The 18651-nt window shown below is 47.7% G+C and overlaps 1 protein-coding gene across 3 annotated transcripts in view; it reads left to right on the top strand.

The window, feature by feature from the left end:
- WNT11 (Wnt family member 11) overlaps nucleotides 1–18651 on the top strand; it is a 33007-nt gene continuing 14356 nt past the window's right edge. Inside the window, exons 1-6 of one of the 3 annotated variants that reach the window (XM_065072143.1) lie at nucleotides 1–255; nucleotides 3581–3798; nucleotides 13052–13287; nucleotides 14557–14670; nucleotides 14755–14834; nucleotides 16282–16574. In XM_065072143.1, coding sequence (XP_064928215.1) covers nucleotides 16–255; nucleotides 3581–3798; nucleotides 13052–13287; nucleotides 14557–14670; nucleotides 14755–14834; nucleotides 16282–16574 — 1181 coding nt within the window. In that variant the 5' untranslated portion in view covers nucleotides 1–15. Of the gene's footprint in view, nucleotides 338–3580; nucleotides 3799–13051; nucleotides 13288–14556; nucleotides 14835–16281; nucleotides 16575–18651 lie in introns of all 3 variants that reach the window. The other 2 variants (XM_021285095.2, XM_065072208.1) reach the window with 2 other exon arrangements.

The following is an 18651-nucleotide window of genomic DNA, read 5'->3' as shown; positions in this document are numbered from 1 at the left end:
GGGACGGAGGGGGTGATGCTGCCGGGGCGAGGGTACCACCCCGTGCGCGGAGCCCCAGCCCTGCCCGCGGGGGGATCCGCGGGGCGCGGAGCTCTCCTCGCGGAGCCCTTTGTTATGCTAATCCGGGCTGACATCACGCCGCATATCAAAGCCGAGGAGGCCGCATATAAGGCGGCTCCGCGGGCCGCCCCGCCAGAGCAGCCCCGGCCCCCGCGCAGCCCCCGGCCCCTCCGCGCCCTCGCAGCCCGGGCGGAGGTAAGCGGGGACCGACACCCGGGATGGGGGGGGGGTTATAAACCGCTGCCGAGAGCTGCCGGAGCCCCTCGAAATGCCGAAGGTGCGAGGGAGAATGTGGCCAGAAGCAGGAGAGGGAAGACCTGGGAGGCTGCAGGGGAGAGAGGGAGACCGAAGGGGATTGTGGAGGGAGGGGAGACTGGGCGGGTGGGTGTAGAGAGAGGAGGCTGGGAGGCTGCTAGGGAGAGGGGAGACTGGAGGGATGCAGGGAGAGAGGAGACCGGGGTAGATGCAAGGAGAGAGGAGGCTTGAAGGCTGCAAGAGAGAGGGGAGACCCGGGGGCATACAGGGAGAGCAGAGGAGACACCAGGAGATTGCGGGGAGAGGGAAGACCCAGGGGGTGCAGGGAGATGGGAGACTTGAATCCTACAAGAGAGAGGATGCAGCGATACCCGAGACCCGGTGAGGTGCAGGAGAGAGGGTAGACTCGGAGGCTCCAAGGGAGGGAGGAGACTCGAGGGCTGCAAGGGAGGCAAATCAGGGCGTCTAGAAAGACTTGAGACCCAGGTGCTGCAGGGCAGAGGAGAGACCCAAGAGCTGCAAGGGAAACCAGACACCTGGGGGATGAAATGAGAGGGGAAACATGGGGGCTAAAAGTGAGAGGGGAGATGGAGGAGGATATAGGGACATGTGAAATCTGAGGGTTGTAAGAGAGAGGGGAGACTCGGGGCTGCAAGCGTGAAGGGAGATACAGGGAGCTGTAAAGAAGAGACCGGGAGACCGCAGGGTAGCGGGGACACCCAGGGGTTGCAATGGGGAGGAGAGGTGCAGAGGGCTGCAAAGGAGAGAAGAGACCCAGGAGCTGCAAGGGAGAGGGGGAGACCTGGGGTCTGCAAGCAGCCCCACCATTCCCCATTCCCTGTCCCTGCTCCCCATCCTCACCCCAGGTCATTTGGGGATGCGCCACCCCTAAAACAGGCAAATGCACTCTCGGTGAGAGCCGCAGGCTGGCAGGGGGGTCAGGTGGATGTCTGTCCTTTTTGGGTGAGAAAGTTGGAAAAATGTGAGATGGATACTCACACCTTATATATAGTTAATATTGCTTGTTCTCATCCCTGGGATGAGGCTCTCGGAGGCGTCAGATGGGACTATTTTCTGTGTGTAAGGCTGGGGCTGTCTGCGAACAGCCCCAGGGTGAAGAGAAAAGGGAGCTTTTGAGTTAAAAACGGCTCCGTTTTTTAGGAGTCCACAGGCCACTTGCTGCTGGTTTGATCAGTGACCCAGAGCTCTCCAGAGCTGTAAACATCACGTCTGCCCCAAAGAGTCTCCCTCCTCTCCCCTCCCCTTGCAAATTCCTCTTGCAAACGTAACCTGTGCCGGACTGAGTGGAAAAAGGCATTATTACCTCCCCCAATAACAGGGGTGCGATTGCAGGCCAAGCTTGCAGCTCTCGGGGTGGGGATGGGGGTCTTAGATAATTTCTATTCCTTCCTATGGGGGGGGTGGAAACCCCAAATTGTGATTTTGTTTTTTTTTTTTTTTTAAAGGTAGGGTGAGAGCAGAGGATGATGTTGTCTGGTCAGGGTTAGCAAGAGGGGTTTTAGACCATCTGAGACATTTTACACCCAACTCTTGTGTCGTTCAGCAGTTCTCAGGAGGGAGATAAGGAGTCTGAAATATCTAAATGGACACTAAAAGGCATGGGCAGGATTAAGGGCTGAAGGTTTCCAGTGTGCTTGTGGAGGGCTGGGGCAGGGGGGGAAGCAAAGAGCTTCCAGAGATGAAAAGATAGAGAAATACCCTGAAACAAGAAGTGTAGCTGGATGCTCATGGGAGCGCTGCCTTCAAGGGACACATCAAACCCAAATCTGAGCAGGCATTAAAGAAAAACAACCCGTGGCGATGAAATCCTGCCTCCCTTGTAGTCAGTTGGAGTTTTGTCTCGGACTTCAAGGGAGCCGGGAACTCGCCCCTAGAGGTTATTAAAATCCTTTGTAATAACAGCACTTCTCTAGTAACCCTTTGCACCAGGTTGTGACAGCCAAAAAAACAGCCTGGATGGAAAAATATGCTGTAGAAGGCAGAGAAAACACCTAGAAATATTCCTGCCCCCCCTGTAACTCAGTTGCTCCCCAAATGGGGGTATCGAGGCAGAAAGCTGCAGCTGGGACATATCCAGAGCTGGGGGTGAGGAGGGATGTGCTTTTTATGGGGTAAAGGGTCCCCCAAAGTGAATCTGACCACTCCAGTGATTCCCAGTCCCATCCCAAACCCCTTTGAGGGGGTGACACATGGGGGGATGCACAGTCACAACGTGGGGCTGTGAGACTCCAGAAGTGCAATGTGGCAGGCAGGTTTTTCTGTTTATTTTATTATTGGCTTTCTGGTGGGGTGGGAAACCACCACAAAGACCACAAGAAGCAGCCCGGAGCGGCATTTGAAGTGAATAACTGAAGGGAAACCCATTTACTGCTATTAATACCGCTGCTAAAATAAGCAAGCCGTGCCCCGGAGACAGAGAGAACCCCTCTAAGAATTTAAGTCCTGCACCTGGTTTGTTTATTTGTTTGGACTGAAGAAGAGGAAAAACAACAACAAAATAACCCCTAAGGAGGTTTGGGGGAATCCTTGAGAGCTTTTGTCTCCTCTTGGCTGCTCCCCTGAAGTCAGAAATGTGATTTTATGTTTACGAAGTTGCAGCCCTTTTCCGTAAGCTCCAGGTGCCCGAGGACTTGGAAGAAGTGAGAGGCAGAGTTAATGAGGTGAGAAGGAAAGCAGAAGGGAAAGAGCAAAACACATTTGTTGCAACAGATCAGACCGAAACATCTGCAGGGCACGGGCACCTGCATTAAGCTGGGAAATGCAGCTTTTATAATTCATCCTTTCTGCAGAAAAAAAAAAGAGGAGAAATAGAAGAAATCTGGAGGCAAGGGAGAGATGAATAGCTGAAGATTTGGGCTCGTCTAAAGATTTATCTTTTTTATTTTTTTTTTTTTTTTTATTTTTTCCTTCTTCTCAAGCAGTTACACAAACCTTTTGGATAAGGGAGGAAAAAAAGCGAAGCAGCGAATGAAGTCTTGCCATGTGCAGGGTTAAATGGAAACACACAATCAGACCATAACTCAGGGTGTAATTCAAGCCATACGGTTTGTCTGTCTGTTGACTCGAAAGGTTGTATCACGGCTTGGCGAGGGAGGGGACTGAGAGGGGATAATCCAAACCTCTCTTTTTTTTTTCGTGATTCATAAACCACTCCTATGCAATTTGGATAATAGATCTTTCTCGCGACGACTCGCTAAACTTCAGAGTTAACTGTAGCTCGTGCTCTTTCCTTCTCTCCTTTCAGGTAGTTCATCTCCAAGGAGGAGCAAACCCCCGAACTGCAGGGAAATACATCGTGCAGAAAATTAGGAAAGCTTATTTTTATTATTATTTTTTTTTTTTTTTCGGAGAAGCCGATTTCCTTCAGCAAGTGGAGAAAATGAAGCCAAGTCTGCAATTTTTCTTAGCTGGTTTTCTGTCTTTGATTCTGCAGACGAGGCTTTGCTATGGGATAAAATGGATGTAAGTACCTGGCTATCTCTCTCTGCATTTTTAAAGTCTTTTGTAGGCATTGCTGGTCTCTTATTTTTGCAACTGCTATTTGAAGCACACTGTAAAGCCATTTAAAGAGCAGCAAGCGCTGTGTTTCTCTGGGCGTTCATTGATTTCAAGTGTGTGTACTAGGGGCTTGTGCTAACAATATGTCTCCATCTTCTTTTCCAAAATATGCATGATTTAGGCTCGCTTTTTTCTTCCCCTCATTGATACCGAAGGAAAGGCACACACTTGAGCACTCACATGAGCCACTTAATGAAGTTTCTAGCGTTAGCTCCTGCCACGCTAGGAAATTCTCCCACCGGGACCGCTGGTTGTGCTGAGTAGGAGCTGAGAGCAGGAGGGACGGCAACTAAGATAATGCCGCCAATCTCCAACCACAGGGGATGCTTGACAGATAACATGTTTTTTCTGTGGACCTTTTAACCTTTGGATTTTGTGAAGGGTGTTAAAAATGAGCCGGGGTGGGGGGGAAGAAGTGGGAGAGGAGGGTGAAGGAATATCAGGGAGTGTGGTCAAGTCGGGATCGAGTTTCCTCGGAGGTAATGTCACTGCAAACAAAGTGAAAACATCGCTATCTCATTTCTTTGCTTAAGCAAGCAATCAATTAGCTGCTTACTGCAAAATAAACAAACAAGCCCCTCCAACACCCATCTGTTTTCACATCCTTGATGAGTGATCTGAAGGATGAGTTTTCTGAAGCGGTGCGCAAAATAAATAAGGGGATGTGGGCTGGCCTCAAATGAGCATCTTCTGTAGAAGAAAAGGCACAATAAAATGCAGTGCCATGGAGAGTGTGTTGTAGAGGGTATAGTGTGTCAAAGTGAGGATTTTGGGGCTAGGTGAGGAAATTGAGATGAGAGGTTCTTTTTTTTGTTCCTTCTTCTGTACTATGTCCAATTCCCATTCCACTGTTCTGATCGTTGTCACTTGAGGCTCTCTCCATGCCACCTTTTGTAAAGGCTTTCTTGACTTTGGGCATCTTCAAGTCAGATGTCTGCTTGGAGCCAGTGTTTTCATTGCCCTGCATGCAGTCATGGGAAGGAGGACCTTCTAGGTGGGGATTCACCTGCTCTGAAGAGAGACATCCAACAGAAATGTCAAGAGGTGTTGTTTGGAGATGACATTACTGCAGGGAGCTGGTAGAGACCACACATCCACCTTTTATATGCATAAAGTGAAGCAGGGGGAATCCCTCCATAGGATGCTTAAATATACGTGGTCAGGGAGGAATAGTCACCTACTTTAGACCATCTTTCGTTTGCTGTCTCCATACTCCAAGGACCACCTTGAAGATAGAGAAGAGTCATGATTTGATTTGCTCTTCACCGTCTTGGCTTTAGACCTTTTAATAGTCACTACAACTAAATTGCATAGCCAAGCTATTTCTTTCTGCCAGCTTTCTCGAGTATTTAGGTGCTCAGCTTTGCATACATCCGGCATCTTGCACAGGGTGGACATCTCCTCTCTGTAAGATATTTAGCAACATGCCCATGGGCTGGCAGAACCTGGACTCATTTGTGACCTTTATTTCTATGCAGCACAGAAATAAAGCTGGTTTGTGGCACCCTGGTTCAGCATCTTATAAGACGCTGACTTATATACTTGGTTTTAGGGTCCCACTTAAGCAAGTCCTAAATCATGAGTGAAGGGCTTGACTTCCTTCAAAGGACAGGGGCGAGATGAGCTTCAGAGGGAAACTGATAGTGCGGTGACAAGCTGTAGACAGGAAAAAAAGCTGGAAGGCAAGGCAAGGTCTCTAATAGCTTGGCTGGAAAAGCAGCTGTTTGGTTGGTAAGTGGTTAAGCTGGTTGTTTTGGGGTGGGGGGCAGAAACAGCTGGGGGAAAGACACTTTGGTTGCCGCTCCTCCCCTTCCCAGCAGACATATCCCCCCTATCGAAAAGCGAGTGGGGAAGATGAAAGCTGGGATTAAAATGGCATTTGAAGCATGAACTGCAGCCAGATGCACTGCTGGGGCTCCTCTCACACCTGTTTAAAACCTGATGGAGACCTGCACTCCTTGTCCCAGGGTGCTTGGTGCAACTGGGATGCTGCCAGGCGGGATTTCTAAAAATTACATGGTTTTTTAATTGTTTTAATTTGCTGTTTCCCCTCCCTTCCACACCCTTGTTTTTCTATGGAAACATGGGTCAGTTTCCCCCCCCCTCCTCATCACTCTCTTTTCCCCACTGCAGCGATGCTGCCATCGTTGGTTCTAGGGGATCATCCTTGGAAATTGCATGAGTAAACTCTTGGTGAATTGGAAATTGCATGAGTAAGCTCTTGGTGAACAGAAATCGATGGTACTGAATGCCGAGTAATACCTCAGAGCTGCAATCTCAGCCCTGGACTCACACCCTGGGTTTTGTACACCCAAACCCTCCTGTGCTAGTGGACGGAGAGGGGGAAAAAAGAGGATGGGATGAAGAGGGAGGAAAGTGCTGTGAGATGTTTTCGGTTGTTGTAGGCACGATGCCAGAGGCGAGCTTCAAAGAGGATTTGGGAGGGGAGAGCAGGAGATAAGGAGGTGGGTTTTGCCAGCCTGGCGTGCTGGGTTTGCAAGCTTGAGGAACAGGGAGCAACTGATATGAAAGGTGATAGGAAATTCAATTTTGATTCAGCGTGTGATGTAATTATGGGGGAAGGGGGGAAGAAAAACACGCTTTTCGGCCATTTAGGACTTCCGTGTAATACGAATAACATCTGTAAATTAGGAAAAGTGGGGAGAAGGTAAAAGGGAACTATTTTTCTTATTTTATTTGGCTTATTTTTACAAGCTCTGTGGTCCAGATCCCAGATGTTGTAAATCGGCACCCTGCCCTTCCCTGCCATGGAAGTGTTGATCGCTGATCATCCAGTGCGGTGCAGGGATGATCTACATCTCAAAAACTTGCTCTTTCTGCTGTAGAAACTTCTTATTCTGGCCTCTTCCATCCAAATTCTAGCAAGCTGCTCAGGTGTAAAGCCAGGGTATGGACAGATCTTTACAGGATCAGGGCTGCCATGGGGAAGCAGCCTTTCCATTCAATGCATATGAGCCCCTGAGTCTTATTTTTGCATGCTATTTCTTGCAAACACTCGCCTATCCTTAGAGCAGGGTTTGCTGTGTGTGTGTGTTTGTTTGTTTTATTTTTCATTGCTTTGTGGTTCTCAGTGCTTGTCTTGCATCACAGTGGCTGGAAAGTCAAGGCAGCTATTGGTTTAAGTGGGAGATGTCTTAGGGCCAATGCATGTAGGAACTCTATCACCTTACCCTTCTCCTTTTGTACCCCCTTTAGCTTTCCTAGGGGCAGCTTGGGTTTGGCCAAGCAGGTTGCTGAAGCAACTTGTTTGAGTGGAGCTGAAAGCCAGATGAGCACTAGAGGGAGCTGCAGCCAGATGTGCATGCTGCAGATGTCTGCAGATGTTGGGATGTGGCTTCCAAGGCACTTCTGCCTCGCTGGGTGTTGGCATCTCCTCTGCCCAGGTGACAAGATACAAGTTGGACTGTTCCTCTGTGTTGTCACCATCAATGTGAGTGGTTGCAAAGAGGCCAAATACAGCAAGTGGGTTGTTTTTTTTTTTGCATGGCTTGCAGGACCAGCCCATGATAGCAAGTGGTGGCATTAGGAATCCCATCATTTTTAAGTGGAGCTTGATCACTTTGGTAAGTCCCTGCCTGTCCCTGTTGTGTTGGCCTGGACATGCCCCATGGCCCTCTGGAGCCATCCCCAGCTGAGCACCATTCCCAGCTTACAAGGTCAGCTTTGCTGCACGATTCCCACGGTTAAATCACAGCCTTTTGGGAACAAAAGGTGGCTCAGCCATGCGTTTTGGTGAACCTGGGGTGTCCCCCAGCTTGCCAACCCCAAGCAGCACCACAGCCTTTCTGCAGCCAGCAGAAAGCGGGGGAGAAAATGGAAAGAGTTTGTGCTTCCCAGCAGCTTCTGCTTCTCTCCTTCAGCTAGGGAAGGGGGAGATGTGACACGGGGGCACGGGCGCCTGTGAGGAGACCGTCTGCCTGGCAAGGGGGCTGCTAGATGAGCTGCTGTGAAAAGGCTGCAGGACGGGGACGGTGGGGGCGAGGAGAAGCCGGGGGGGACACAAGGGCTTTGAAGCATTTTCTCTTCGCTCCGTAGGCAGCTCGGGAAAACTTGACAAAGCTCCATGGCCTTCCCCGGTGCTTGGCGAGCCAACTCGCCGCTGGCATCGACTTCAGTCGGGCTTGGGCTGGAAGTCAATGGCCTGGTGCCCACTACTGCCAGCGCTGGATTTGGCACCGTATCTGAAGGCAGCTCTTATTTTAAGCTTTTACTTCAGGGTTGTTTTATTTCCCCTCCCCCCCACCCCGACTCCTCTCCCTCTTTCTCCTCTTTATTTTGTTTTAAATCCCTCTTCTCTGTTTTGAAAAGGCTTTGCAGAACCACTGAACGCGTTTACCAGGGGATGTGGTGGCTTTCCCAGTGTTTGTGGTCCCCAGGCCAGGGCTAATGCAGGGTAGGGTGGCAAGGACATGGGCTGCCTCTGACTACCAGGAACTTACACAAGGTTATTATAACAATCCTGTGAGCCTCTTCCGGTTGAAAACCTGGGAAAATGAGGCTCCCGAAGATAAAAAAACCTTCAACGAGATCGAATGCAAAAAGCCCCCAATCGCTGCCTCTCTTTAGTAAAGTTTACCGCACACTTCACTCTCCACAGCCATATAATTTCATCTAAATCTTGTTTCACCCAAATCCCTGGAAGATTAAGGGGTTTAAAAACAGGCATAAAAACAAGGGTGCCTTCATGAAAAAACAAGCAGACGATTTGGAGCAGAAGTTCACGATTTCACCAACAGTCCCTCTGTGAGACCTTCTTGGGTAACACCACACACGGGATGATGGGGAGATACCTTCAAGAGAGCCCACATCAGACAGAGAGGAGAACATTCTACCCTCCAAGGCTGTTTTACAGGGCACCAATGCTGAAACACTCAATTCAATGAGTTTTTCTCCTTTTGGCTTGACCAGGAGTGGTGTCCAATGCACAGTGCTCCTTGTAAACCAAACCATGTCTGCTCAGATCTGAAGGTAATTCTTCCAAGCTGTTGCTCCTATGAATAGTCTTCTCACAGAGCCGAGATCTGCAGGAATGAGCCCATACCTCTCAAAGGACCTAACACTGTGGAGCATTCATGTTTTCAAATGAATTTATTAACTGCCTGAGATAATTAAAAGAGTAAACGAAAGTCATGATCCATCTGTGCATCATATTTCCTCTGTAATTACGTTTATGGTTTTCTGTCAGTATCCATAACTCCAATTGAAAGCGCTGCTATGCTATATATAAAGCAGGAGATGTTTGGTTTGGGGCCTGTTTATTTAAAGGGATGGGTCAAATTTGTATGCTAAGAAAAAAAAACAAACCCAAAAACAAACAAAAAACCCAAACAAACAAAAAAAGAAACCCACCTCTCAGTTGTCCCCAGATTTTTGGGGAATGAAGGATGGGGCAAGAGAGTCAAGGGAGGAGAGCACAATGTTAGCAGGAGGAAACATTGAAAAGCAGCACTTATGGGATGGCAGTAGGTAAAATCCCCACATGCTGCTTCTTGGATGAAGGGCGTGAGTGCAAAGAAAGATGTTTATCAGGGTTTTTTTACCAGACTGAGGACTGAAGGTTGTTCTTCCCTGAGGGCTGCTTTGTTCAGGCTGGCTGTTTCCCCTCCCATTGCTGGTGGTCAATGGAGACTGGGTAGAGATGGGATAGAGACCCACCACCAAATCCCACCATAGACAAGAGTCTTCTGGGGAAGGTTATTTCCTTTCCACTGCGCTATGAATGGACTTTGTTCCCCAACAATGTCCTTTGCAGGTGGTGGGCATCCCTCCCTGGTCCTGCCAGAATTTGGGGAACAGGGAGGGTTGGTGCCTTTCCATGGGGAGGGTTTGAAGCAACTTGTGGAGAAGGCATTTCTGAATGTAGGACAGAGACTGAGCAAACCTAGGCTGTCAGGGCATGGACTAAATGACCTAATAGGCCTCTCACATTCCTGATCTGTGATTTATAAATGCACTTTTCGGTCTCGGCAAGCAACTCCAGTAACTGTGAGTTTTCTTTTCCATCCCCATTACCCTTTACTTTTTCCTCCCGACACTTGGAGATGTTTCCAATTATAGGTTCTCACCAGCAAAGGCATGAAGTTCAGGCCTGGGAGATGTTCAGAAAACACCTTCCTGCGTCTTGCATTTTTATTCTTGGCGGGTTCCCTGATGCTCGGCTCATTCAATGAGAAACAGCCATTGCTGCCATTTACTGAGTTTGCCTCCCCAACAGGGCCATGGTCCTTTCTCTCTTGACCGTCTGGCAGATACTTTCCCCTCTTGTTGCGTTATAGATCTGCTTCTCTAATGGAGATCATTTCAGGCTATCTGTAATAATATGATCTCATTGTATCACATCCCCTGTTTTTCACAGTGGGGATAAGTTTCAGTCTGAATTCAGCTCTCATCCCAACTTGTAGGTGGTTATTTCTGCTGTTTCTGACTTATCTGTAATGATGAGATGCAGATGTTTCAGTGTAGGCTTCCAAGTCCTTGAAAGATGATGAAGGCCTCTGTAGAGGATTAGAAAATGTGGTACAGGATGTAGGAGATACGTGCATCATTCTGGAGGGCCAGGTGAAACATCCCAAGCTCTCTAAAGTGTCACTTGGCACCTCTGATTAGAAAATTGAGCTGGTGCCTCGTAGTATAGCATCTCTCAAAGATGAAGTATTCCTCATTTGCCTGAAGCTCAGGCTATGGAGGTCTCTCATGTCATCTGCCTCACCCTTTCTCCTTATCTTGCTGCTGTGACATACTGTGCTGGAGTATTTATCATTTTTACTCTATTGGTGATGAGCTGCTTTGGCATCTTGCCCGATTTGCACTTCAACCCATTCCTGAGAGTTGCTGATAGGCTTTCTGGGATAAGTTTTCATAGGTTTCTGGTGCCAGGTGCTAGGGGTTGGACTCATCTCACCCAACTCTGTGCTTATACAGTCAAGATGCCTGCATCTGAGCTCAGTACCTGGGTTACCTCTATAGCCAGAGCAGAAAATGAGAACTAGGGCACGAATCACCTTATCCTGCTGTAGATCTTAAAAACACATGAGGTTAATTACTCTCTAGACATGGCTTTTTCTTTCCATGGGCTGAGGAGGGACCACCATGAGGTCCGCACTGTAGAGGGTTGCAGTCAGGTGGCATTCGTAGCGTCTCAAGACTCATTCTTCTGCCTTCAAGGATATAATATATCTGAGACACGTGTGCACCCAGAATATCTCCAACAGGTTTTGTCTCCATCAACTCAGGTCCAGTGCTGGTTCACATCTAAAGCAGGGTACGTTGCCTTCTGGAGATGCCCCTCTCCAGACAAGGACAACAAGCCTGACCGTGTTCAAGAAGAGACTGGACAACGTCCTCAGAAACATGGCATGAACTATGGGGTTGTCCTGTGCAGGGACAGGAGTTGGACTCAATGACCCTTGCAGGTCCCTTCCAACTCAGGACATTCTATGATTCTATGAACAGTGTACAAGGGACAGAGATGAACAACAGGGCAGAGTTTTAGACCATTAAATACTCCACGTTTTCCTTTCCCTTGAAATTAATTGGCCGAAATTTCTGTTCGCTGTATATTTAATGGACCTCTTTAAATATATGTATGATGTATATATTTATATAGCTAGCAGAGTGGTGGTTTCCCTTCCAAGTTTGCCACTGATTATCTGGTGTCAGAAATGCCAAACTCCAGCAGCTCGGGAATTTGTCAGTGCAGACCCACTCAGGCCTAGCAAGGATGGTAGCTTTTCCCTGCTGGAAGACAAGTTGGGCTTAGCAGTTATGAAGAACCCAGAGAGAGCTCCAACATACACAGCAGCTGGTTCAAGCCAACCCAGAGGGAGCTGGTGGAACATAGATGTGTTTTCCTGAAAGTCAGAGATCAGAGCTAATACCCCCCCTCCATCTTGGTTAGGGCTCAATTTTAGCTCCATTTCCATCCCATTTAACTTCTGAAGGACGTGGATGTTACAGTAATAAAGTGAAATGCGCCCAGAAATGTGTCTGCTAATAAGCCAAACTAACCAAGATGGCTTAGGATGAAACTGAAAGGCAACACATTTAACAAGGAGAGAAGGAAATATGTGTTAAGGCAGTTGTGGTGCCAGGATCAGATGCCAGTTACTGATGCAGCCAGCTAGAAAGTTGTTTTATGGGAATGAATAACATTTATGACTGCCCTAAGCAGGTCATAAAGATACAAAGAGAGTTACACACCAGGCTTCTGCTGATCGCTGTGGGTGCTTAAGAAAGAAGAGCACAGCCCTGTGTGATGCATGGCAGCATCTGCCTTTTTCTTTTTTACCTGGAAACGTTGACAATTGCACACTAGAAAAATCAATGAGGTTTTTAGGGTGGTGTTGGTTTCTTCTGTGGTTACAAATGTGCTGGTGCTAGCGGATCCCTTCTCAGTTCTGACCACGGTATTCTCTTTGCGTATACTCTCACTGTGCTTCTGCTCTACGTTTTTGGAAACTGGAGAAACAGACTTATCTATGTGCAACAGTGATGGAACTGGTGGAGGCCCTTGGCGTTAACTCTAAGGGAAAGCATCTGTTTTGCAAGCTTGGTGGCTTTTTCCTAGGCTTTGCAGGGGATATTTTTTCCATAATTGATTACATGACATTTAGCATAATCCCTAGAGAGTGTGTGAGACAGATGCTGAATGCAAAACACTGATAACAGCAACTTTACTCTTTTTTTATTTTTTTTTTTTCCTGAATACCACAGTCTTGGAAAATCCAGCTTTCTGTTATCGTGGAACTGATGGGTCATTTTTCACTCTGTTGGGATGTCCATCCTCTTCATTCTTCAGCAAAAATAACCCCTCTCCATAAGGATTTACACATTCAGTCAACTTGGCACGGGCCCCAGGAGCTTTGTCCAGGCTCCCCGAGATGATGGAGAGAAACAGGCACTTCTAGAGGGTGTTTCTTCCCACATACCTTAAACACCTACTTTAGATGAGATAAATCACTCTTAAAAGTTGACCATATCTCTCACCAGCTTAAAGTAAGCTCTTATTTTCAGGTAGCTAAAATTAAGATGAACATGTGCCAAAGTACTGGAGGTAGTGAAGGAATTAAGACTGACCTGAAGACTAGCTTTTTTTTTGCTGGTTTTAATGCCTTTTTGCATGTGCTTGTCTCCTCAGAGCTCTGTCCAAGACTCCTTCAGCTTTGGCCCTGAATCAAACCCAGCACTGCAAGCAGCTTGAAGGCTTGGTGGTTTCCCAGGTGCAGCTGTGCCGCAGCAACCTGGAGCTAATGCAGACCATCATCCAGGCAGCACGGGAAGTGATAAAGACCTGTCGTAAAACTTTCTCAGACATGCGGTGGAACTGCTCTTCCATTGAGCTGGCTCCTAACTACCTGCTGGACTTAGAGAGAGGTAAACAGCACTTCTGGCTCAGCCGGGGACATGAGTGAGTAGAGTCAGTGGGGTGGGTGTGTGTGTGTGTGTGTGTGTGTGTGTGTCCTGGGGCTGGGAAGGGTTGTGCTGCCAGGAGTCTCATGAAGGGACTGCATAGAATCATAGAATACTTTGGGTTGGAAGAGACCTTCCCAGCTCCCCCAGTGCCACCCCTGCCATGAGCAGGGACATCTTCACCAGATCAGGTTGCTCAGAGCCCCGTTCAGCCTGGCCTGGGATGTCTCCAGGGATGGTTCTTCCACCACCTCTCTGGCCAACCTGGGACAGGCTTTCACCACCCTCAGGGTACAACATTTCTTCCTCATGTCTAACCTGAATCTTCCCTCCTTTAGTTTAAAACCATCACCCATTGTCCTATCGCAACAGGCCCAGCTCTAAAGTCTGTCCCAATCTTTCTTATCAGCCCCTTTTCAGCTCGGAAATGCCACACTAAGGTCTCCTTGGAGCTTCTCTTCTCCAGCTGAACACCCCAGCTCTCTCAGCCTGTCCTCCCAGCAGAGCTGTTCCAGCCCCGCATCATTCCTGTGGCTCCTCTGGCCCCTCTCCAGCAGGTCCATGTGTGTCCTGTGCTGAGGACCCAGAGCTGGACCAGCACTGCAGGGGGGTCTCACCAGAGCGGAGCAGAGGGGCAGAATCCCCTCCCTCCACCTGCTGCTCACGCTGCTGGGGATGCAGCCCAGGACACGGGTGGATTTCTGGGCTACAAACACACATTGCTGGCTCATGTCTAATCTTTCACCCACCAGCATCTCTAAGTCCTTCTCCGGGGGGCTGCTCTCCATCCCTTCATCTCCCAGCCTGACACATAGTCTAGTTTTTCTGTTCTCTGAGACCATGTTCATCATTATGGTGCTGCAGCACTATGGCCACCACTTCCCCCATCTCCATGACTGCCAGCTCCATGACCTGCTGGCAAGCAGCATTCAGCACAAGGGTAAAAGGAGATAGAACAGTCCATGGGGGTATTTATTCATGTGCTCCAAGAGCTGATCACACCACAATGGGCAAGTTGTGTAAATCTGGTGTGTGTCTTTGCCCTGTTGGGATGTTGTATCAAGTCAAAGAGCTCACTTAGGAAATGTATCGCAAGCTGGTGATGCCATGGGAGGTCTCAGCTGCAGTGAGTTGGTGTGTTTGCTGTTCTGTGAGGTACAGATTATGTGGGTCTCTGTTTGGGGAGCATTCAGCTGTCCTAGGAGGTTGAGCTCGAGTTCTTGTCTCTTCCAGGCACAAGGGAGTCAGCATTTGTGTATGCCCTTTCTGCTGCTGCCATCAGCCACACCATTGCCAGGGCCTGCACCACCGGGGACCTCCCTGGCTGTTCCTGTGGTCCCATCCCAGGTGAGACACCTGGACCTGGGTATCGATGGGGAGGATGTGCAGACAACCTCAACTATGGTCTTATCATGGGGTCCAAATTTTCAGATGCTCCCATGAAGATGAAAAAATCAGGATCACAAGCCAATAAACTGATGCATCTACACAACAGTGAAGTAGGGAGACAGGTAACAAATCCACTAGAGTTATTGTACTTATACAATCATCTGTAGTGGTTGGTCGCTCTGTGAGGTTCAGTGTCTCTATCAGCTAGTGAAAGGGGCAGGTTTCTCCCAGATTGCTCTGAACTCCTTTGGCCTGCTGAAGACTGTGGCTCTATAACTCATGCTGGGACTCGAGAGGTCCTGAACACTGTTATCACCCCTATATAACCATGGGTGGGATGTCTCTGACACCCTTTCCACAGCCAAGGATGGCTCTGGCTTGCATACCCCAGGAGCTGTGGTGGGGATGGGTCCCGTCGTGCTCTGCCAAGGGCGTTGCACAGACCAAATGCTGTGCGAGCGTGGAGCAATTATCATCTGCCAGATGTGTCCATCAGCAGCTGTCTCCCAGCCATCCCTGCAGCCAGGAGGGCTGATTTTTCCTTTTCGAACTACTTTTCTAGTGATGATTCCCATATCTGGCAGAAGCTGCTTTTAACAGCTTGCATCTAATGGAGGGTTAATACGTACCATGTGCTGTGCTTGGGGCACACAGAGGTGCAAATCCCCATTGCAGCTGGAGAAATGGGTGGGAGACTGTAAAGCTGAGCCCTGCGCCCATCTCTGGGACTGCAGGGGTTCCCTAGGCTGGTCCTACCACCCAGCTTAGTCCTTCCAGGGCTGTCTGTGCTTGGGCGTGAGAGCAGATACAACTTGGAGCATGTTGAGCAAATTGGCAGCTGACTGTGTAGCTATGGGCTGAACTCACCTTTGCAGAGCACAGCCACATTGAACTTGCCTCTCCTGGGTGTTTTTCTCCACCATTCCCACTCTATTTTTTTTTTTTTTTAATTATTGTTAATATTTTCGTAATGTCCTTAGTTTTTATTTTAATTGCAACAGGCAAAATTTTGTTTGGGATGTAGCATTGCCACAGCTGGTGCATTCACCCCTTTCTGGCAGCATCCTGCCACATCCTACAGAAATCAGGGTAGTGCAGAACCAAAGTAAAATGCTCTTTTGCACCCATGGCCAACAGAAAGGCAAGGTGAGGGTGCCCTGAGTTTGTCAGCGCCTTGACATCCCTGTTACCTAAAGCCCAAAGCTGATAGAGACAGACATGGATGTTAATTACGTATTTATGGATTGCTTTGATTTTCAGCTCCTTAGGAATTTAGGGGGTCGAAATGGAGCCCTGTGTAGACATCTGATCGAAATTCAAAATACTCTTTTGTCTGCTGACTTCAAAGATGCCTTGGTGAAAGTAGTCCTGGGCTGATAGTGATCACCAAGGAGCTGTGGGATTTCATTCCCTTTGCACAGCAGCTACTCTAGAGTGACTGAGCAGAAATCAGAGCAGCAGTCTTTTTCTGTAGCAGCCTCTGCTAAAAAAGTGCCTCCTTTAGCAAGTTTGTGGAATGTTTGAAGGAAAGAGAAGGGCATTTCCTAACTCCTGCATTCCTTTTTGCAGGTCTTGAAAGCCTCTCTTGAAATGAAATGTAAGTGCCATGGAGTTTCTGGGTCATGCTCTATCAAGACCTGTTGGAAAGGCCTTCAAGAGCTGCGAGACATTGCATTGGACCTCAAAAACAAGTATTTATCAGCCACCAAGGTCGTTCACCGGCCCATGGGCACACGCAAATACCTCGTGCCAAAGGATATTGATATCAGGCCGGTTAAAGAGACAGAGCTGATTTACCTGCAGAGCTCGCCCGATTTCTGCATGAAGAACGAGAAAGTGGGGTCACACGGGACACAGGACAGGTGAGGGTTTCTGCAGCGAGTGCTGACTACACTCAGAGCTCTAAAGAGAGAAAGGGAAGGTAGGAACACGTATGAATAAGAGATAAATAATTCATGAGGTAGCACATGCAGGTTAAGAATGTCTCTAATATGCGGTATGGTCCATGGATGCTCAAGTCTGTTAGTGGTGGTTGTGTCCAAGACAAGGCTTCAGGCACTTTTTGCATTGCGTAGGCAGGACCAAGATACCTTTTGAATTTCCCTAGGCAACTCACCTCTTCAGGAACTTGTAGTGATCAAGCAGCTGCTTTTTACTGTCTTGAGTCTCTCTAAGTCACTTCTTGCAGTCACTGCTGATGTGATGAGTTGTTATTCTACTTTAAGACTCCTCTAAGTAGACAAGTGTTAACCCAATTAGGGCCAGTGCTCCCAGGCAGCCTTAAGAAAGCCCTGTAAACTACAAAGGTAAATTTTTAGAATTTTTCTTCCACTGCATTTTAAAAATCCAGGTGTGTTTGTCTTGCTCATGTCTCTGCAGAGGAATTTCTTCATTCCATTAATATTCATGATTTGAGGTCATCACACCCAAACCTCCACTGGGCACAGCGCTGTCTCTTTCAGAGGCAACAGACATGTCACTCCCCAGGACCTGTTTAATTCCCTCCAAGACAAACCAATTCCATGTTTCAGCAGTCTGAGCATCTCTAGGTGGGCAGCAGACCCTTCAACAGACAAATAATTGTATATTTCCAGAATTTTGCTTCATTTCCAGATTTTTTGTCAGGTGGTTACAAAGGCTGGATTTTTCCAGCTGTTTCATTAGGTGCTATGCTTGGCTTTTTTCAGATAGTTCTCGTAATTCTTCTTTCCTCTTTGTGTTATTTTGTGGTGGAGACTCAATCAAGTTGCAAGATGCATGCACCTACACTATTGTGGAATGTCTCCATTTTATCTCTTGTTGGATGTAGTGGTCTTCCCATTGTGTATTGAAAAGTTCGATGAGTGAAGGTTTTACTGTGACAGAAACAAAGTAAATGATCCAAATGCAGAAAAGGTACATCCTTTTTGGATTCCTTTGATTCATAGTAAGTGTTTAATGAGGGGACTTTAGAAAATATCCTTTGGCAGTGGCCATTTAATCTGTAACCTCAACTCTGTAGACAATACATTCATATTTAACTGGTGGAGATGATCAGGAGATGACGACAGTTGAGTGAGGCAAGTGTGTCCTTTTTGTCCTCTGATATTTTGTGGCAGTTACAGTTTTGTATCCTCCATTAGGACCAAAACCAGTGGTTGGACTGCTCTACAACAGCTCTGTGGTGGGAACACTAGGTTGATGTTCGTTGCTTGCCCAGCAGTGGAGCAGTAATTAGCAAGTGAAGATGTTTATGGATCACTGAGGACTGTAGGGAAAAAAGGATGCATTGAAACTGGTTTCTGAGGGAAAATGTCATTTGAGTGGAAGCGAAGTTTTTGTGGGTTTTTATGGATTTTGACAAATTTGTGTCCTGAAAAAGATCTCTTTGTTTTTGTCATTCTGCTTTGCAATGAAAAAATTGTGGAGGTTATTTGAAGATTAGTTTTATAGGAATTGCGTGAAATTAACAGGATGTGTCAAAACCACACTGAATTCATTACAGATTTGCCAAGCAAAACATTTTCCATGTGCTGAAATCCTTTTAAGGAGGAGGGAGGCGTGTCTTCTTCTTCATCTAATTTCATTTTGCAGCAGATTTGGCCTTTTTATCCCGGCAAAGGATGAAAAATATGTCAAGGTCTTAAATGATCTTATTTTTTTTTCTACCGAGAATAGGAAAATGTGTATTGCAGGTGTCGGTTTATCCCGATCTGTGTGACAGTGATGATTGTGAGCGTGCCAGGCGAGGGTCCAGGGGAAGTAAGATTGAGTGAGGATTTAGAGAACCGAGATATTAAGGCAGGAGGGGATGAGTTTCAAAATACACCTGTAAAGAAAAACTCCTTATTCTCAGATGTGAGAGACAGTGATGGCCGTGGGAGGGGAGGATGGTGAGATAGTCCCATGTTGAGCTGCAGGCACCTCTTAGGACAAGTTTTAAGGTCATGTGTAGTTACA

The sequence above is a fragment of the Columba livia genome, chromosome 1 (genome assembly GCF_036013475.1).
Source record: "Columba livia isolate bColLiv1 breed racing homer chromosome 1, bColLiv1.pat.W.v2, whole genome shotgun sequence".
Lineage (NCBI taxonomy): Eukaryota > Metazoa > Chordata > Aves > Columbiformes > Columbidae > Columba > Columba livia.
This window is presented reverse-complemented; position numbering and strand designations above follow the sequence as displayed.